Source organism: Eubalaena glacialis, chromosome 7 (assembly GCF_028564815.1).
Source record: "Eubalaena glacialis isolate mEubGla1 chromosome 7, mEubGla1.1.hap2.+ XY, whole genome shotgun sequence".
NCBI lineage: Eukaryota > Metazoa > Chordata > Mammalia > Artiodactyla > Balaenidae > Eubalaena > Eubalaena glacialis.
Genome location: NC_083722.1, coordinates 85,536,239 through 85,556,329, shown reverse-complemented (window position 1 = coordinate 85,556,329; position 20,091 = coordinate 85,536,239). Strand labels below are relative to the sequence as shown.

Here is a 20,091-nt window from a genome sequence, read left to right as displayed (position 1 = left end):
AGCGCTCCAGCAGTGGTGGATTGAGGAATCCCAAAGCTATTGAGGGTTGTGACCCAAAAGTTTCTGACTGACAGTTGTGTGAGAAATAAAGAAAATAGAAGGGACAGGGAAGGGTAGATTTAAAGATGAAAAGATGAGAGAAGAGTTACTTGTGTTCACAGGGTTGGCAGTCTTTAAATAACCAGGTCAAAATCCAGCGACCACTCCCAGCTCTAACAGGTGTCCTTTTTCAGAACCCAGTCTGAGCCCTCCTGAAACTGGCTACTTATTGAATGCTTGGTAGCTTAGTTCTTGCTTCGAGAATTTTTACAGGTCCAGTGATCTATGAGGGACAAAATCCTATGAATCTATTTCCTGATCAATATTATTATACTAAGCGATTGTCACTGTCTTTTCATTTGTTAAAAAGCTAAAAGAGTGAGCAAACAACCACTTGGATCCTGAGCCTTATCCCCATAACAAAATAACTGAAAAGTAAAGATTATAGAAGATGTAAAATCAGAACTACTGGTATTCACTGTTTAGGTGAGAGTGACAGTAAATGACTTTTTTTTCTTTTTTTTTTTTTAACAGCACACAACACTCATTCAGCAGCTTATTTAATCAACAGTCCACCTTTCAATTATCAGCTTTTAACACTTCCATGGGTTTGGTAGAAAGCAAATTCATGACACTGAAAGAGTAGTAGGTCTCCCAGTGACGGCCTGAAAGTTCCAAGTAGATTCTCAAATCTTCATTGTCATTGAGGAAGTAATGAGACAATGTGAACATGTCTGATTCCTAAAGTTCCTGCAGTGACCTGCATATTCTTTAACACTCAGCTTTCCTAAATAGGTTTTTGAAATAGTATGTGAAGAAGCTATTGCTGCACCTCCTTTTGAATGGTATCTTCTGCTTCATTTGGATTTTCAACACCAATAGGATATGGTGCTCTTCCTAAAAGAAACTGTTCCCATTTGGGAATATATTCTTCTACTGATGCCCAGTAAAGAGTCTGGAAAAAAAACCAACATCCAAAAGTAAAAAAGCATATCAAGCAATTGAACTTGGCTCTTCATAATAGTCTAAATGTTTATTCACTTAAATGTGTGTGTGCGTATACACACACACACACACACACACACACACACACTCACACATATACGTAGAATGCACTTCCTCTACAGAATATTTTATGTTAATTTTAGAAAAAAATCTGGCTACTTACTAGTGTTAATTTTCAAATTTCTCAGTAAAACTAGAGCCTGGCAGAATTACAGGTTTTACAATTTTATTGTGATTTTACACGCCCTCTTGTGGCCAATCTTGTGATTATTACCAGTAGTATCATTTACGGCTACACAATCATTAAAAGTTTTTGTTTACTGTTCCCAATCCCATACCAAATGATTGCCCATACTAAAATTATCACAATGAAATGATTCAACATGAACAACTGCTGTAGAACTAACAGAAAAAGATGTGACCTGGATGAGATCAGCACCTGAAATATAAGGGGCATGCTAGAGGACTCAGGTGAACTGACCCCTTAATTGTAGGGGGGGAAAAACATTTAAAGTTATGCATCCGCAAAATTATGCACCCACTATATCTTTTAGAAGAGCACCTGATATGGCAAACTGTAACTTCTTCCCACATTTTTTGGGATAATAACAATAATATCAACATCATCTAGCTATTTTTAATTCAAGTAACTTGGAAGTTGAGACGCTGTGTTCCTAGACTGACTGTAGCAGTCTGTAAGCTGTAGAAGCTCTTATTGCATTGCTGTATGGCATCTACACGCTTGCATGGTTTCTTGGCTGAGTGCCCTAAGGAGGCCAAAGAAAAGTCAGATGCCAAAAGCTCTGTGTCATAGGAGGGCATTTGGTATGAGATCATCACTATCCAGCTCATTTTCAGAATCCAGTCAAAGAGTTAGATAGCATTGGGGAGACATAATTATTCGCGTTGAGCATTAAAAAGGTAGGGGGTGGGGGAAATTCCCTGCCAGTCAAGTGATTAGGACTCGGCACTGCCACTGCGGCGGGCTCGGGTTCAATCCCTGGTCGGGGAACTAAGATCCCGCAAGCTGCCTGGTGCAGCCAAAAAGTAAAAACTAAAAAATAAAAAAAATAAGATGCTATTATTAAAAAAAAGGTATGAGGGCTCTGAAAGCTGAAAATGATGAGGGGTTCCATGTATCTGTGCATCTATGCATGTGGTCTGAGAAGCAGCCTGACATACTTAAAATAAAGGTCATCCTGCTGTGCGAGACTAGCTAAGAAAAATACCAACCAAGGCCTGTGGTTGGGTGTTTCTCCGCCATTCACGGCTGGATTAACCCCTATTGTGTCGGCCCTGTACGGGCCAGAGTAAGGTATTGGAAAATTCAACAAAGAAAAAGACATGCCCAAGGCACAACTTTGAACGGGAGGTCTTTCTATCCTTGATCACTGCCTTTCCTTATTACTCTAGATGACACAGAAAATTGCAGGGCAAATTCTCAGCCTTTAATTTTTGAGTCTATTCACATCCCTGGTTAGGCAGCAAACAAAAACTGTATTGAAAAAAGGTCATTAAAAATATAAAATCAAACTATTCTATATGTAGCAAATTCCCTTTCAGCACACATACATTCGTATACCAAATACGGTTTATTTTTGCCAACCATCTTCCCAATCTGTTCTTGAACTGAGCAAAATCAAACAGACAAAAGCCACGCTATACTGCATGATAATATGCATTTAAATAGCGTTGGTTGCATTTTTGGTGAAGAGACTGAGCTGCTACTTCTAACATCAGCCAACAGGAAAAGCATTTTGGTTAGGCTGTCATCTTAAGATTTAGTGCATATTGTCTGTTAGGATTTAACAAGAGAGTGGTTTCTAAGTGACTCGGTGAAAAGACACAAGGTCTTGATAAAATTTTCACTTGATGTAAAATTTTTTTAAAACCCAGATACTTACAGATTACCCACTACATACAAAGCATGGCACTGTGGACATAGAGAGATCAGTGAGACACATCTCATTTATTTTACTGAATGAAGGAATCTGGGATGTATACATACACAGCCACTTACAATGCACTACTAACTGAAGAGCCTCTTTTCCTTCTTTTTTTTTTGAGGGTCTCTTCTTTTACATTTGTTCCTTAAGATTCTCACCTCAAGAGAAGCCACCTCAGGTGGTGGAACTGGATGATTCTGGGTCTGTAGAGACTTCTCTGCCGCTTCTATATCCTGTAACAGATAGAAGCATTTTCAAAACAAAATGTATTTAAACCACACACACAAATGACACCTGTAATAGCAATATCTGTATCCCAGGTCTCTCGCTTCAACTCTCCTCTGGATATACAGTTCGAACTGATGGACAGGCACTGACAGATCACTGCTTAATTAACCGGTTTCAAAGAGAGGATGCAGGGTTTCTTATTTTAAAATAAAAGGCAGGGATGGGGGTGGTACTTCTAAGTTCTGCCTTTTTCATTTTAAGTAGCTAGGAAATGCCAATAATTCTTGGAAAAAGAACTTCCTCTAAACTGCTCAGAGTACTAACTTAGCTTTAAAATCCTTTAAAAACAGCCAGATGGATAAAATAGTCAAATATTCCGATACGAAAAACAATCAGATACTCAGACCCATGCTAGGCTGACCTTCAAAGTGAAGAGTTCTAGTCTGTCCAGATCATGCAAATGGTATATGAATGACACACGTTACATTTGTTCAATATTCCATTTTTTAATTTTATACTTAGGCAAATACTTCCCATATTGAAAAGGTCCATGAGGTACCTGAGTACTTTGCAACAAGAACCTTTCACTATGCTATCTAGATTTTTAGTATCAGATTGCTAAGCTAATCTCAAAGGCAAGTTTTATTGCTAGGTAGTACTGATACATCCTTCAGCTGATGGCATTCAAGTATCATGTGGTACGTTGTAGTTGAACTTGTAGATGTTTGTGTTTTCTCTTATGGTTGTAGAAACACAAGAGTACTTAAGGTTGATTCATACGTCAGTAAAGATTTTATCTAGATCTGTACATAAAGTTCACGCCCAGAAATGTAAGACTTTGCAAGTTGTTACAGAAATATTCGAGCCCTGTTAAATAAAACTCCCCAAATCAGCACCTGTGTTGTCTTGTGCTTCTTTAGGTTTGTCAAGTTTCCAGGGTGTTGGTTGAAGGCCATGTGAATTTTGTCTCTCCTTTGAGCTTAGTGAGTTGAGAGAAGAGAGAAAGTTCTCTGCTCCATGTACAAGCACTGGAGTGATCTAAGTACAGGGCTGTTGGACAGAAGGAGAGCGATGGAAAAGGGCGTGGGAGTGGGGTGTGAAGAAGCCAACGCTGAACAGGAGAAAAGAGATAGCAGATGGCAGTGGCGGGAGCAAGGAATGGGTGTGAAATGGAAAAGGGAAAAACAGGAAACTCCCTAAAGGGACTCCCCAAAGTTGCACAACCAGTAATGCACCTGCTGTCTAGAAGAAGGTGATTTGAAGGGGAAAGACAACAATTTAGGGATAAAAAGCCCATCTATAAGCATGTCTCTCCCATACCAGAAGTTCACGGCCAAGACTCAGGCTTAAAGAGCTCTTGATGCCGATGATACAACAGACATGGGAGACCAAGTCTTCTGATTACATTGAAATTTAAGAAGGTCCTGGAAGAACCACTTTTTACTTCTAGAAATGAAACAATAAAAATCAGAACCCCAATTTTACCATTATTCTAAGAACAGTTACCAAGTTATCTTTACTGGGAGATCTGGGTGCCACTAGCACCTATAGGCAAGATTAAACATTTTTCTTAAAGATCAGAAAATAAGGATACTGAATATCTCGTAGAGAAGAGCAGATCTGCAACACAAAGAGCAGGAGATGAGTTTAGGAGGAGGGACATGTGGCCTGGAAAAGCAGGCCCAAGTCAGCCTCACCTAACTGTCACCTCTGCAGCATTTCAGCAAGGGATTATCACCCCTCCAGAGAACTTCTTCCTTAGCTTAAGTCATATTTCACTTTCTTAGATGTTTTGCTTACCTCTCGGACTCCTTCTCCTCAGCTGGCTCCGTTTTCTCTGGTTTAATCCTCAGGGTGGGCTTTCTTACGATTTGTGACATCTGTCCCCATCTTTTTCATTTTTCTCCCTCCAAGATTGTCGCTGATCTAGCTTTAATTATTACTGAGGAGGGATGGCTAACTTTTCTTCCTCACCCTTATTTCTCAACCTGATAAAACTAAACTCATCTTTTTCCACTGAATGTACTGAATGTATAATAGTGGGAATTCTACCCACTCAGATACCTATGCTGTATCCTCAAACTCCAACTGTTCTTATTCCTGCCATTGAAAAATTCAAAGTTCCCTGTATTGTTCCATCAGGATGTCTCCTCGAGCCTTTCCATGTCATTCTCAATGCTGTGGCCTTGTAATTACACTTATTCATTCAACAAATACTTAATACTTACTTGTACTCATGCCTAGGCCATATCTCACTTTTGTTCAATCCATACCTAACATGGAACTGATTCGTTTTGCTAAAAAGTACCTTAAATATGTCCTCCCCTAGATTTAAAAAAAAAAAAAATTGGTACTCACAACACAGAGGATCAAACATGCCTTCCTTAGCCTGACCCAAAATCTTGGCAGTTTGACCCCAGCCTTGTATAGCAAGTTAAATCTTAATACTTCCATATAAGAACCTTCCTTTACACTATATGCTGCCCGAAGGTAAGGGCTGTGTCTCATACAACCTTTAAGCATCTGAGAATCTAACAAAGTGCAGGGTATGTACTAGGTACTTAAATATTCATTAAATAAATACAGACTGAGGTATCAAAGTTTCCTGAGTATAAACCAAAAACTTAAAACAAATTTTTTTACAAAGCACCCAAGGGGGTAGGAGGAGAAAAGGAAAAAAGAGGAGAGGAAGAAAGGCTAGCTGGCCAGCTTTACCTGTACCTTGTTGCCTTGTTGTATAGATTTGTCACTAGACCATTTAAAATTTTATATAGAGAACAAATGAAAAAGCAATCCCTACAAATTTGAAAATAAAATGAAACAAATCTAACTGCTATCTAGTTGGTGGCATAACCACATGGAGAAGAATTACATCAAGTGGTCTTAGAAAACAGTATTTTGACTGAGCATCCCTAGTGAGATACACCCTAATGACAAAGAGGATTGTAAAAAGTATGTTACTGAAAACCATTCTCAGTAATCACATGGGTGGTGACAGTGCTGTCTGTATCACAGGATAAAGTACATCAGTAGTTACAATGGTATTGGAAAATTCTTTGGGAACAGATTTTTGGTTTGAGGAAAAGAAGTTAGAGGTAAAAGATCCATGATTTTTTAAGTTAAAAGTCTTGCAAACTGGAATTCTGGAATTTCTGATATGAGCTCCTGATGTATTTTATCTTAAAAAAAAAAAAAAGTTGCAATAAACCCCACTAGTGCCCAGATAGAGGGCTCTGAACGTATTTCCTACCAAAAGGATCCAGGGCTCCTTGGAACAATGGCCAACTCCAGGTCTAAGCAGCAAATGCACATGATGAGCCTGGAAGACTGCATCAGACCAGAAAGAAAGGAAACTGTCAGACTGTTAAGATGCCATCAGAAGCATTCAGGAGCTAATCTGAAGAGGCTCTCACTTGGTAAAAATGGGACAAGTTGAGAATAAGTAGGAATAAAAATGGAAATGGATTGAAAAATTTCAAATCCCAGACAGCTCAAAAACAAAAACAAACAAAAAAGCAACCAAAACCAACACCACCTAATTGGTCACTTTTGGAAGATACTAGAGAACCAACCTATTAATTTGAAAACTAAATAGAGAGAATCAAGCATTCATCATGCTTTTTCCTCTGTGAAATATACCTCAGTGTAACCAAATAATTGATGAGGGGAAGTTTCTCAATATAAATAATCAGCAGTTGAATGAGAAGGAATAAAATAATTGAATATTGCTTTTTGCAACCCCTAATGAATATACTTAGGCAATGATCATCAATGACTAACATTCCAAAGAAAGAGAGAGAGCCTGGCATTACGGAAGTGTTCTTCCCCAAAACATCGAACTTCAATCCGATCAGGCCTCTGTAATCTGCACTGTTAGTGGAGTATTCCTTAGCCTTAAGTGGCTGCTGAGCCCTCGAAATGTACAAGTCTGACTTAAGATGTGCTGTAGGCACACAATACACACTGAATTTTGAGGGTCTAGTAAGAAAAAAATATATTTACTAACGTTTAATAGCAGTTACATTTGAAATATTTTATGTTTGAAATTTTAATAATATTTAATCTGTTTATATTGACGTTATTAAAAATGATTCCTAGGAAATTTAAAATTACATATGTGGCTTGAATTATATTTCTGTTGCACAGCACAACTTAGATCTGTAAATTATAGGAATGAGGGGGAAGAGAGAAACGTGTTAAATGGGTACCTCAGTGATGGAATTAGCAATATCCAGAAACTCAACAGGACAAATGACCCAGTTCCTTTAACAAATATATGAAAAGGGGGGGGAAAAAGGGCAGGGAGTACTTTTAGAAATTTAGGAGATGTATCGATTACAAATTGGATTTTATTTGGAACCTGATTGGATATTTGAGAATTTATTGTTAATTTCTTAGGTTGATACTGGTATTTTGATTTTGCTTAAAATAGTGCTTATCTTTTAGTGATAAATACTGAAATATAGAAAGAGATATACTGAGGGACTTCCCTGGTGGCGCAGTGGTTAAGAATCCACCTGCCAGTGCAGGGGAGACGGGTTCGAGCCCTGGTCCGGGAAGATCCCACATGCTGTGGAGCAGCTAAGCCCGTGCGCCACAACTACTGAGCCTGCGTTCTAGAGCCTGTGAGCCACAACTGCTGAGCCCGCATGCTGCAACTACTGAAGCCCACGAGCCTAGAGCCCGTGCTCCTCAACAAGAGAAGCCACCGCAATGAACAGCAGCCCCCACTCGCCGCAACTAGAGAAAGCCTGCACGCAGCCACGAAGACCCAACGCAGCCAAAGGAAAAAAAAAAAAAAAAGAGATATACTGAAATATTTACAGATGAAACAATGCAATGTCTGAGGATTAGCTTCAAAATGATCTTAAGGGGTGGGGGTGAGGAGTATAGACAAACAAGGCTAGCTGTGTTCCGATAATGACTGAATCTGGGTGATAAGTGCATGGAAATACATTCTTCTATTCCTTCTTTTACACAGGTGTGGAATTTTTATAGCAATTAAAAAACAAGCTTCCAGTGTGGGTGATGGTATAAGTGTTACTCTATGGCATGAATCTTTAATCTGCTGTAGGATGCTCCCATTCTTCCTCACTCCGGAGTGTTCGCCCATCCTCCTCACAAGAGGATGTTTGCTACCACAAAATCGCCTTTTTGGGTTAAACTAAATTTTGTGGAGGGAAAGGTGGGAGAGATGGCAGTTTATATCATGGAAGTATTTGTAGAAATAAAATCCTCTCTCTCTTTTAAATCCATTATGTTTTTGTTAAATTTCATTGTATTAATACTAATGGAAAAAATCACTGAGCCTGTTTTCAAAAGCCACTATCTTCTACCTTTACTGACTAAACCTTCACTGTGAGTTTTCTTTACTGCTTAGATTCATATTCATTCTTTTACTAATGTGTTTGATGGAATTAGTCTCTTTCTTATTGCTCCCCTTTTAAAATCATGCTTTGATATTTCTGCTAATTTATTTTTTCAAGTGCAATTAGAGAAATTTTTTGTTGGGATTTTATTAAATCTAAAAATAACTTTGTGACAACTGACTTAGAAAAATAATAGTCTCCCCAGGCAGGATTAAGGCGTATGTCTCCATTTAAATTTTCTCTTCAAGCTCCCACTGAAGTGTAATAATTATCTTAATACCATTCATGCAGATCCCTTGTTAAAAGCATTCCCAATTATATATTTTATAATTTTATTGCTAATATGAATGTGCTGTCTATTTTCCAGCTGTATATATAGGATTGCTGTTGTTTTTTATATGTTTACATTTTATCCATTAATTTTACTCAACTCATACCAGTTTTGAAACAACTTTGGCTTCTCTAAGTATAAAACTATATCATTGAAAGATGCTAGTGTTATATCTTTCTTTCTGCAAGTTAAAGCTCATGCCCCTTTAGTGTTTATGATATTGTTCAAAACATGTGAGTAAGGTCAAATAATGGACGGTGATACAGTCATCCCTATTTTGTTACTATCTTATAGGAATGCTGCCAGGTTTTAATGGTACCATTTTCAAGTGCACTCTGTACTTAAGTACCTATCCTGCTATAACTTAACCTGTTCTTGACAAAGGGGTATTAGGAGTAGTTACCTTATGGTTTCCTCATCTCTAAATTAAGGGATTAGCCCAGATCATTGGTTTTCACAGTTCCTTAGAGCCACAGCAGTGCAGGCAAGGAAGGGCTGAATGGATAGGGCTTTGGGCCAAAGCAGGTCCACTTTTATCTATTTTATATCTTTGGGAAAAGTTTTTATGCTTAAAAAAAAAGACCTTTAGATAAGAATCTAAGCTATATCTTTTTAAAGTCTCTCCCAACTCAAATTGTGTAATCAAGTCCTATTTATTTTACTTTCACAATAACTTTTATGAGAGAGCCACTAAAATTATACCCAAAGTTAAAGAAAATAATACGAGGGAAAGAAGGACAAAAAATTGCATATCCAATTATTCAAAGTATGTTTAAAAGAAAAACCGGGAAAAACTGCGTCTCTAACAGCAAGCACTGTATCTGGCTGGGATGTAAGAGATAGTTGAAAAATGCTTATAAAAAGATTGAAAGGAAATATACAAAAGTATACTAATTTCTAAATGGGCAGATGATATAGAAGGTATGCTTTTTCATCTTTGCTCTTTCAAGTTTTTTTATAGTGAGAATATATTACTTTGATAATTAAGGGAAAAAACACCATACCAAACTGGTTTCTAATGACTATGAAACTAGGTTCATTATCTTCCTTCTAGATATGACAAGGAGCTACCTTCCTTAAATTCAATCTCTCCATTATTGAAATCACTTTGCATCTAAATAGCAAATGACTCTTTCTTAAAGACCCATTCATATGTTTCTTATATAAGTCTCTCTCTCTTTTTTTTTTTTTTGGCTCACTTTCAATACTATATTATCTCTACATACCAAGTCTCAACTTCTTTATCTGGTCTCAGAATACATATTCAGCCTTGTTTCCTGTGACTTTCCAAGCTAGTTAGCTTAGGATCCCATGAACATTAGTGAGGCCATTCATTCTTCTTCTGGTCTTGAATCTTCCTTAAAAATTCAATGGCATGCCTTCCCATCTGCCTACTGAAATGCAGCTCCAGCTTAGCTTCCTCTCTGAGACCTCATAGAATATTCTAGCTCTCGAAGAGTTTTTACACTTACTCCTAAAGTGCTGAGTATTCCACATAATTTAATTAATGTTTGATCATACAAGGTCTCTATTTTGTGTGACAACCTTATGTCATCAACTGAGCCTGTAAGCTACTTGATCTAAAGAACTCTAACTTATACTTATTTATTATCCTCACTTTCTGCCCAGAACTAGCTCAATAGTAAGGACCCTCTGGGCATTCATCAAATACTTTCTCATTAAAAGGAAGACACTTAATATTACCTGCACTTGCTGTAATAAGTAGCAAACAAGCCTTCAAGACTTCCAATTTAGATTTTCTGACTTTTCAGTGCAAATTCTAGATTATCCTATATATTTCCACTTAAAAATAAATATTGCAAACACCATTGGGCAAGTAAGACATATGGCAATATAGAATGCTTTGGTAGCACTATGGCTGTGACTTAAATTACTGTGGATCAAACTGCCAGAAGCTGAGAAGATAACTGAATTTTCCTCTTCCTTTATCCTCTAGTGAGGACAGAAGAGAACTACATCATGCCTATCGATGAAAATATTTAACAATAAAAAACTGAAAACACTGCTTTATAACTTAAATAATATAGCCTTACTACCAAATGTTTTAGTCATAGGATCTCTTGGAAGCTTGAATGGAAGCAAACTTTAGGGTTTTAATTATGGATGAAGCCATACAATTCTGGAAGCAAAGTATAGCAAGCAGCCAAAAATGTTACACATATGATTTTACTCCAAATGGGCACACTGGCCAAATGGTGAGGCCTTGCGCAATCACATACTTTGACCACCTCCTCCATCACCATCAAAAAAGATCGGGGAAATCTGTTATCTTAGATATGAATTCTGTGTGTTGACTGCGGCCCCAGTAGGGCAAAATCAAATTGTTTTAAATACATGATAGGTGCTTTATCGTGTTTCAGGATCTCCCTACGAATAAAAGAAGATGGAAGATAGAAGCTATGTCTTGTATTTATTCTTGCACAAAGGTGACCTTAAAATTCTTCCTGTGGTGACTGATTTTTCCTTAGCCTAAGCAAACTTCAAGTTTTTTCATTTTAAAAAATGAGAATCCGTGCTTCTGGTCCACTTAACATGGGTTTAAAAAATAGACAGTACCTCATTAATTCCTTCTGTAACTCAAAACAAAGAAATTACATAAATCAAAGTTATGAAGTTGACTTAAAACCTTTTTGCAAAGTGGGGAAAATATATTTAATTCAGAGAATCTTACCTTTAAAAGACTAAGGTTCCTTTGTAAAGCAGTCTCAGTTGTTTGCATCTGAGGGGCCTTTTCCTTGTTTTGATCTCCAAGTTTATTCTCCATTTGTTGAAGTAACATTAATCTTTGTGATACTCTAGAGAAAATGAAGATTATATAAAGTTTAAAGAAACATTTTATTGCTTGACCAATATACTGATAAATAACTCATTTTTAATTGCACCTCCCTTCAAGTTCAACCTGTTTTGAAAGCCAATTACTATGTCAATTAATAAGACAGTGAAAAACTTAGGTAGTTCAGTACGTCTTAAGTCTTGGTAAAATTATTTTTATTTTCTTATGTATGCTATAAGTACATGTTTCTGTTTTTGTAACCTCTCTGGTCTTTTCAAATTATTGTAGAGTGTTGAAAAATATTTAGTGAAAATGCAAACTGTAATACATATCCCTTTGTACACATACTTATATATACCTCCCCACACATACGTTGATATAACTTGCTATACGAAACCTTCTGCTTAACACTTCAGTACCCCTGAATCTTATGTTACACATTTAGAATTGTGCTAAACTTCCATATGTTTGAAGAAGCAATAAAAATATTTTTTTCCTCTTTTTCCAAGAGAAAGATGATGGTTCCATATATGAGTGAGAGGCTGTGTTTACACATGCATACTCACAACAAGGTAAAACAGTAACTGAAGAAAGATGTAGAAAGGTGTAAGTAAATTATCAAACTACTTTGTTATATATATGATGGACTTTAAAAGTTTCTCCCTGGTTATATGCTCATTTTTACAAGATTTTGGTCTTATTAAATGATCAGATGAGAAAAAAATACACAAATGGTACACCTAACAGTGTAACCATTTCCCAAATAGTTGAGATTTTCAAGAAACACTGTGTTGCATAGGGCTGTTCTTGAGGATAGAACTAAAACCCCAGGTCTCTGAACAGTAAGTTTTGTAAGAAAAATACCTTAGGAGGCCACGGTAGAGAGCCTGGTAATTAAAGAAAAGGAAAACATGAGAGCCCACAATACAGAGGTTAGAGAAGGGTTAATACTAAATATAAGCGCAGGACTGGCCATATAATTTGCAGGGCCCAGTGCGAAATGAAAATTTTTCTCCTTGGCAAAAAATTATTTGGGGTCCCTTGTTAAAAAAAAAAAAATTACTGGGGATTTCAAGATAGTGAAGTTAGAGCATCAAGTGCAGGGCCTGTGACTACACACTCACATACCCATGAGAGCCAGCCCTTGGTAAGAGGTTTAGAGAAGTTCATTAAATACCAATGTGGAGTATAGAAAGGTTAGAGGGAGAAGGAATTTATCTAGATATTAGTAACAAGAATTAAGAAGACATAAAACACAATTAGACCTTTTAATCTTTGTTATTCTCGAGGGATAATGGCATGCCTTAACACCAAAATCTCTCAAGTGTCAGAAAATTAAAATGACACACTTACAGATTTTTAAGTCTTCCTATGCACACAGTTTCACTAATAAAGCCAGGACAGTTTATACATTGAGATTAGCCTTTTTAAAAAACTTACATCTCTTCATGTCTTTTAGAAAGGCGAATTTCTTGAGCAAACAGGGACGTCATCCTTAATCAAAGCTGCCTTCATAAGCTTTCTGCTAAATAATAACATTTAAAGTTACTTCTACCACATGTCCTCAGCTTTGCAACATTTGATCATTCAGCACCTCAATCCACTGCTTCTCTCAGAAGGGAAAAATACAACTTGAGCTATAATAATGTATAAAATGAAAGGAATGCATTTAAAAACACTTTTACTCATGATACATAGTTTTCCATATGCCAGATGCATCCCAGAACACTGACACAGGTAAATGCAGCATATTTCCCCTCTTCTTTTTTTCCCCACATTTTTAACCTTCATCAGAATTCAAAACAAACAAGCAGCTGGTACTAAGACTAGTAAACATTTTATTGAATCAACAGAAAGAAAGAGAAAAAAAAACCCACTGTGTAAAATTCAACAGAGGAAAGCGCCTGGGCCAATACAGACAGAGGTCTAGCGAACTACTTGGAAGACTGAGTCTGAAGGCAAATATGGTTGGATGCAAGAGCTGAAGGTGCCTGCCCAAAGGGAGAATGCAATTTGAGCTGTAATGATGTAATAAAAAAACAGGAATGAAAATTCCTTCTTGGAATGAAGCACTGGCCTTCCTAAATCTTATTTAGTTCATACTGATTGTCTGCTCACCGCCTGAGTGTCCAGCACTGATTTTTTTAAAAATTGAGCCCTTCGTTCACACACACATGGAGCGTAGGACACTGAGCACAGCCAAGGGAAACAGAAACACCGTCCTGCCCTCAACGGGTTTCCTCCTCAAGGCGCCGCTCTGTTTTCAGCACCGCGGAGAGCAATCACTCGCAGGCTGGCCCGGAAGGGGTCGAGTTACAGATACTTTCCGATGAAATCACTGCAGGCCATTCCTCGCCGCCTTCTTCCCAGTTTCGAATGCAGCGTCAAGGAAATTCCTGGAAGTGAGTCCAAAGTAACTTCTTTTCTGTTGCGACCACCATCAGCACTTCACACTAACCCCAAGACAACGTCTGCCTTTTGAACCGAAGATCCGCTGCTTCTAGGAGTCATCAGCTCACGGACCACTCAAATTCCGCGTACACTGGAAGGACTCGGGAACTTTCCTCCTCACCCTACCTCTTCCCCCTTAACAGTATCCTCCCCACCAGAGCGCAGCCGTCCTTCGGACACTCGGGGCACTCACCCGCAGGCCGTCCTGCTGTCGGACCTCACTCACTCACCGAACCCCACACTGACCTCTTCCGGGAGGGCGCTGCCGACTGTGTGGACGTTAGGTCTCGGTGCAGACCTGGGCGTGGTCACGCCACCATCTTTGCGCAAGTGCGACGCGACGGGCGGTGATGTCATCACGTCCTTATAAAAGGAAGGCGTCCCTCACCAAAAGCTAGTGAAGTGACGCTGCTCTGAGGAACTGAAGGTTGTTGGAGGACTTCAGGAACCCCATGGAAAATCCGTTTGGTGGTAGCTCCGTTTCAAGCGCTTTTTAAATGGTACTTGCATGTGTTGAAAAGACTTCAGAGAGTGAAAATGGTGTCTTAGAAGCCAGAACATCACAGTAGAATGGGGAAGGGGAAAACACTTCAAAGTTGTCCAGAGACTTTACAGTCAATTTCACAAGAGCCTAAGGAAGCAGCAGAGCCCGGCAGCAGAGCTCTGCCTGCTTGTAGGGCAGCCCCCATAGGGACAAGGATGCTGATCTTTCACTTCTTGAGGAATTTGTGTATCAGTCGTTGTATTTGCGTGGTTGATCTCATTCACTGAATCCCCACAACGCCTGGTGAGATGGATGCCATTCTGCTAATTTGACAGACGAGGAAACAAGCTTGGTCATTTACGTAAGCTGTAGCTTGAAGCCAGCAGAGCCTCAATTAGAATTCCCACAGCCCTCAGGACAAACATTTGGGAATAATCCCTTAGTGTTGTAAAGTGCATTCGTAAACATCCTTTTCTCCCCTTGAAATAACTTTGTGAGTTACATGGTAGTATCCTTAGTTACAGAGGAAGAAGTTGAGGTTCAAGAGGGGTAATGTTTTCTTCCTGAAGTTTACTGAGTTGGTAAAGGGCAAAGAGCTAGGACTCCAATCCAGGTGTTAAATTTTTTTCCTTCCAGAATATCTACATAAAACTTAGCTCCTGCTTCAGGACTACTGCACTTCTATGTTTTCTTTGCTTGGAAAGCCCCTTCCCCAGATACTGACATAGACTCAGTTTCTCATCTTTCAGTCCTACTTCCTCAGTGAAGCATTCCCTGAACCTCCAGTATAAGATCGCAAGTCTGTCTCTTCACCCTTCCTGCTCCTTCTCCTGTTTTACTTTTCTCCAGAACACAGCATCATTCCATGTATTTTATAATCACTTGTTCATTTGTTTACCAGTGCACCCCCGACTAGAATCTGAACTTCCTTTTAATATTTTTGTCTCTTCTATTTGCTGAGCAACTAGAACTGCCTGACTATAGGTGCTCAGTAGATATTTTTGAATGAATGGATGAAATAATTCCCCCTGTGGAAATTCTGTCATAATTTAAGAGAGCTCTGTCTTTAGTTGCTAGGACTTTTGATTTAGCTGTTTCACAGTGTTACTTAGTAAAGATAAAAAATAGACCTCTGCATGGCCCTGTGTTCTAGGAATGAAATGGAGCTTTGGCACGGTTACAAGGCATTCTTGTTTATCTTTTATGGAAGTTAACAAATAAGGATTTTGCTTAAATTGGTAATGGGTTGAAGTTGAGAACTGGAAGATGGCCCATTAAAGCATTTGGATGTTGCTGAAGACAACTTTACTCACCTCCCTTCTTTTTGTGAATTCACGTAGTGACACAATTGGGACAATCCGAGCTCTTTCAACTTTGAGCCCAGCTTCTTTAGGTCATTGCCTGCCTTAGCAGTGAACTAAGGAATGAATACCTTGGAAATTTTCTTGCAGTTTTCAGGAGAACAGTAAACAGGGATATCTCACAGATACTTAGAGATTATCTAGATAGACTGTGATAATTTATTTTATAGTATCCCATAAAAGTATCTCCTCCCTATCTAAAGATCTACTGTGATAGCGTGCTTCCTCCTGACATAACCCATGGTTGATCCTTTCTGAGATACCTGGCTGGGGAGGAAGAATCTCTGGCAGTTACACAGACTAGCCATTAACGTACAGCTTCTGTATTTATTAGGTAAGTTTAGGTATTTTCTGGAGTAAGGTATTCATGGTCTACCATGAAGATTGTTGTAACCTACTAAGTAACATCTGGCCCATAATGAGACCTTCTGTAAATATATAGTGAAGTTATTATTTCCTAACCTTAGACTAGTTCTGTGCACTAGCATGCTATAATTGTTCCCTTAGCATTATTATTTAGAAATTATTGGCTCATTTAGTCATAAAGGTGTATTTATTAAACATCTGTAAGATGTAGTCTCTGCTCTCAACAGCCGAGAGTCTGGCTCAGCTCTTACGATATATGCAAAAAACTAGAGGATGATGGTTGACAATATAAAAATGGCTAATACCTATTGAGTGCTTGCTCTGTACTAGGCACTTTGCATGAATAATCCTCATAATAACCCTATGAGCAAGGATGCCGAACTCTTACTATCTTCCTGTTCATAGCTGAGAAAACTGAGGCTTAGAGAAATGACTGACTCCAGATCACACTGCTAGTAAATGAACTGCAGCTTGTTTGATGTTAGTATTCTAAGTAACTCTGTATATTACATTGAGAATGTGAAATTAAAACGTATCATACAGATGATGAGAGTGCTAGAAAAGACAGGAGAGACCACTGTGAGTTGGGATAGTCTAGATGGCATTTTGGAAGACTGAGGTAGAGTTTGAAAAATGGGTGGGATTTGGAAGTCTGTTTTTGTGATTGGGTGTATCAGGTGGCAGGTGAATGGGGTGTGAAGTCTTCAGTGCGAAGGGGTCAGTGGACACAGGAGTGTGTGCTTGAGAACACATCTGGGGTGAGGGCCAGTGGAAAGAAAGCACTGAGAAGAGTGTTTTCTCCTCATTTCCCCCAATTTTGAAGATTTCATTTCTGGTACCAGAGGATATGAAAATAGAGGATTGACAGTAATAAAGAGAAGGCGTTATTGGAGATGAGACCGGTAAGTAGAGAATAGAAATGAGGACAGAAGAGGAAGGCTTGGGGATGAAAAAGGAAGGACAAGCTTTAGAGTAAGAAATAATTCAAAGAATTGCAGAATCCTTGACAATTTGAAAGACTCCAAATTACTAACAGTAAATTCTGTTGTGGTTTGTATAGAGGCCATCTTTTTAGATTTCTTTTGGGGTTACTCTGTGTAGTCAAATGTTAAGAAAATAAAGACCTCATACCTGAAATGGAGTTAGTTTTTCTTCCGTTTTGGGAAATCCCAGATGAAATTTGGAAAGTGGGGCTACTTGCCTGTATTTCTGCTTTTCTTCACTTTGAAATAAAATAATTAGAATCTTACCTTTTTCCATAGTTGTAGACTGTCCATTTCACTATGGAAAAATATTCTATTCTCCAAATAGATCTGTAATGCTTTAAATTGTCCCCAGATGGGTTTTGGCCAGAGAGAACTTAAAACGAGATACCTCTTTGGGATCTTTGGTCTATGACTCAGCTATCAATCTAGGTCCAATCAGATAAAACTCTGCAGTCTAGAAATCATGACCACAGCTGGTACCTACGTTGTAGACGTTCTTCGCTGGGAGAACAAGGCCATCCTAGAGATTTCCAGTGAACATTTGCATATGACTTTTCCTTCTAGGGGGGCAAGTTAAAAACCTCAACAGTTCTAAAATTCACTTGAGGAAGCATTTGAATTTTAAAGTTGACAGCACACACGATAATTCTTAGCAGATCATTTGTATGTTGTATACGTGGAAATATATATACTCGTTACTTCCCAAGTTTTAGTAACTCAAAGCTCACACAAGCCTTCTGTCTTAAACTGACATGCTTGCAGCTGTGTATAATTTATAAAGGCCTTTTTTTTCAGTCCTGTCTCCTTGATTTCCCAGTGACTTTTAATTCATTCATTAGTTTCACTATAACTCTTTAACTTGGGTTTTTCTTTTCTTAGTGAAAAGCAACTTAGTTTTTTATTTTTAAAGCAAGATAAAAATCTAAAGTATACAATCCTTTCACTTTTCAAGCTAGGGACCAGGAACATAAAATTCTATTCAATAAAGATATCATGGTAGTGAAAATGCAACATCTATAAAGAGGTCTCATTTTCCTTATCTGTTTTTTTTTGAAGCAGAAGAATAAAAAGTAAGAGGTGACTCTGGAGTTTTAAAGAAGGGAAACTTTTTTAATTTTTAAAGAAGAGTAAACATTTCTAGGTTTTTAAAAAGCAATGTTGTAGTTCCAGCCTGAAGACTGGAACCACATGCATCATCGAAGTCCTTTCGATTCCTCACTCTTGATGGAAAAAAAAACAAAACCCTTATTTCTTTTTTTAAAATTAATTAATTTATTTGGTTGCATCAGGTCTTAGTTGCAGCAGGTGGGCTCCTTAGTTGTGACTCGCCGGCTTCTTAGTTGCAGCATGTGGGCGCCTTAGTTGTGGCTTGAGGGCTTCTTAGTTGTGGCTCACCGGCTCCTTGGTTGTGGGATGTGAACTGTTAGTTGCGGCACACATGTGGGATCTAGTTCCTGGACCAGGGATCGAACCTGGGCCCCCTGCATTGGGAGTGCAGAGTCTTAACCACTGCGCCACCAGGGAAGTCCCCCCCTTATTTCTTTCTATGAAATTTGGGGGTGCAGTGGAAGGGTCATATTTCCTTTTATCTATTTCCGTGATGTCATATCTCTTGTGTTCTTTAGGGTAGCATGACTGAAAATGTTTAGAGTTGTGCTAAATTTTCATGGCTTTGGCATTTAGTATCAAGGGGGCTAGTGAACCAGATGACATTTAGACAAGTTCTGGGTCATGTTAGTGAACCAGAGGTTCCCCCACTCTAGGAACAATAAGGCAAAACACTGTCTGATATTCTTTGCAGGCAGTTCTATTTGAAACTCCCCCAAAGCTATGTTTTGTGACTGCCATTCTTGTATATCTTGACCCCCTCTTTTTTTTTTTTTTTTTTTTTTGTCTTGGTGAAATATTTTATTCTTTTTGTTAAAATTTTTATTGGAGTATAGTTGCTTTACAATGTTGTGTTAGTTTCACGTGTATCAGTTATACATATACATATATCCATTCTTCTTTAGATTCCTTTCCCATATAGGCCATTACACAGTATTGAGTAGAGTTGAACTTGGGTTTTTCTTGAAGCAGGGATTCTCTCTTTCATAGCCTTCCTTCCTGTTTATTTTCTCCACTCCCCTCTGCCCCCCGCCATTTTGCTCTTATAAATCCTGTAACGGCTTTATCATTAGTCCTCTATTGAGTAAGCAATTAAAAACTTTCTTAAATGCATACTTGACTACTTGGTAAGCATTGTATTTAATGCTATGCCACTGTGTTTATCCAGCACATTCAAGGTTCCTTTTTCTTTTTTTTTTTGACCGCACCACACAGCATGTGCAATCTTAGTTCCCAAACCAGAGATTAAACCCGGGCCTCCTACATTGGAAGCGTGGAGTCTTAACCACTGGACCGCCAGTGAAGTCCCCAAAACATTCAAGGCTCTTTGCACCAGCTAGTTTTTTGGAATTATTGTTTGCTATGTGCATCCACTTGAATACTTACTTACCTTTGAAAGAACAAAAACTGCAGTTTTACCCCATTGCAACTTCTTAGTTTTAGGATCTAATGATGTGTAAAAATATTGTCAGAAAAGGCTGTTGTGGTTTACTGTGTTTGGTACAGATAATTTAAAAAAAACACACACCCATATCCTTCATTTATATGAGAATAGCATGAGAAAATGTTTTACCTATTCTTTAAAAAAAAATTTCATGTTCATACATTTCTTCTTTTGCTAGAG

General features: G+C 38.2%; 1 protein-coding gene across 3 annotated transcripts; it reads right to left on the bottom strand.

The window, feature by feature from the left end:
- Nucleotides 1-617: 617 nt before the first annotated feature.
- Nucleotides 618-14,455, bottom strand: CEP15 (centrosomal protein 15). Of its 3 annotated transcripts, none has more exons than XM_061195484.1 (5): nucleotides 14,410-14,455; nucleotides 13,153-13,237; nucleotides 11,611-11,734; nucleotides 3,149-3,223; nucleotides 618-994 (listed from the first exon to the last, which is right to left on the bottom strand). In XM_061195484.1, the coding sequence occupies exons 2-5, from the start codon at nucleotides 13,203-13,205 to the stop codon at nucleotides 860-862; spliced, it is 387 nt and encodes a 128-aa protein (XP_061051467.1). In that variant the 5' UTR covers nucleotides 13,206-13,237; nucleotides 14,410-14,455; the 3' UTR covers nucleotides 618-859. The 3 variants fall into 3 exon arrangements, with proteins under 3 accessions (XP_061051467.1, XP_061051465.1, XP_061051466.1); XM_061195482.1 differs by having other exon boundaries at nucleotides 14,357-14,449; XM_061195483.1 differs by having other exon boundaries at nucleotides 13,153-13,234; nucleotides 14,357-14,449.
- Nucleotides 14,456-20,091: the final 5,636 nt, after the last annotated feature.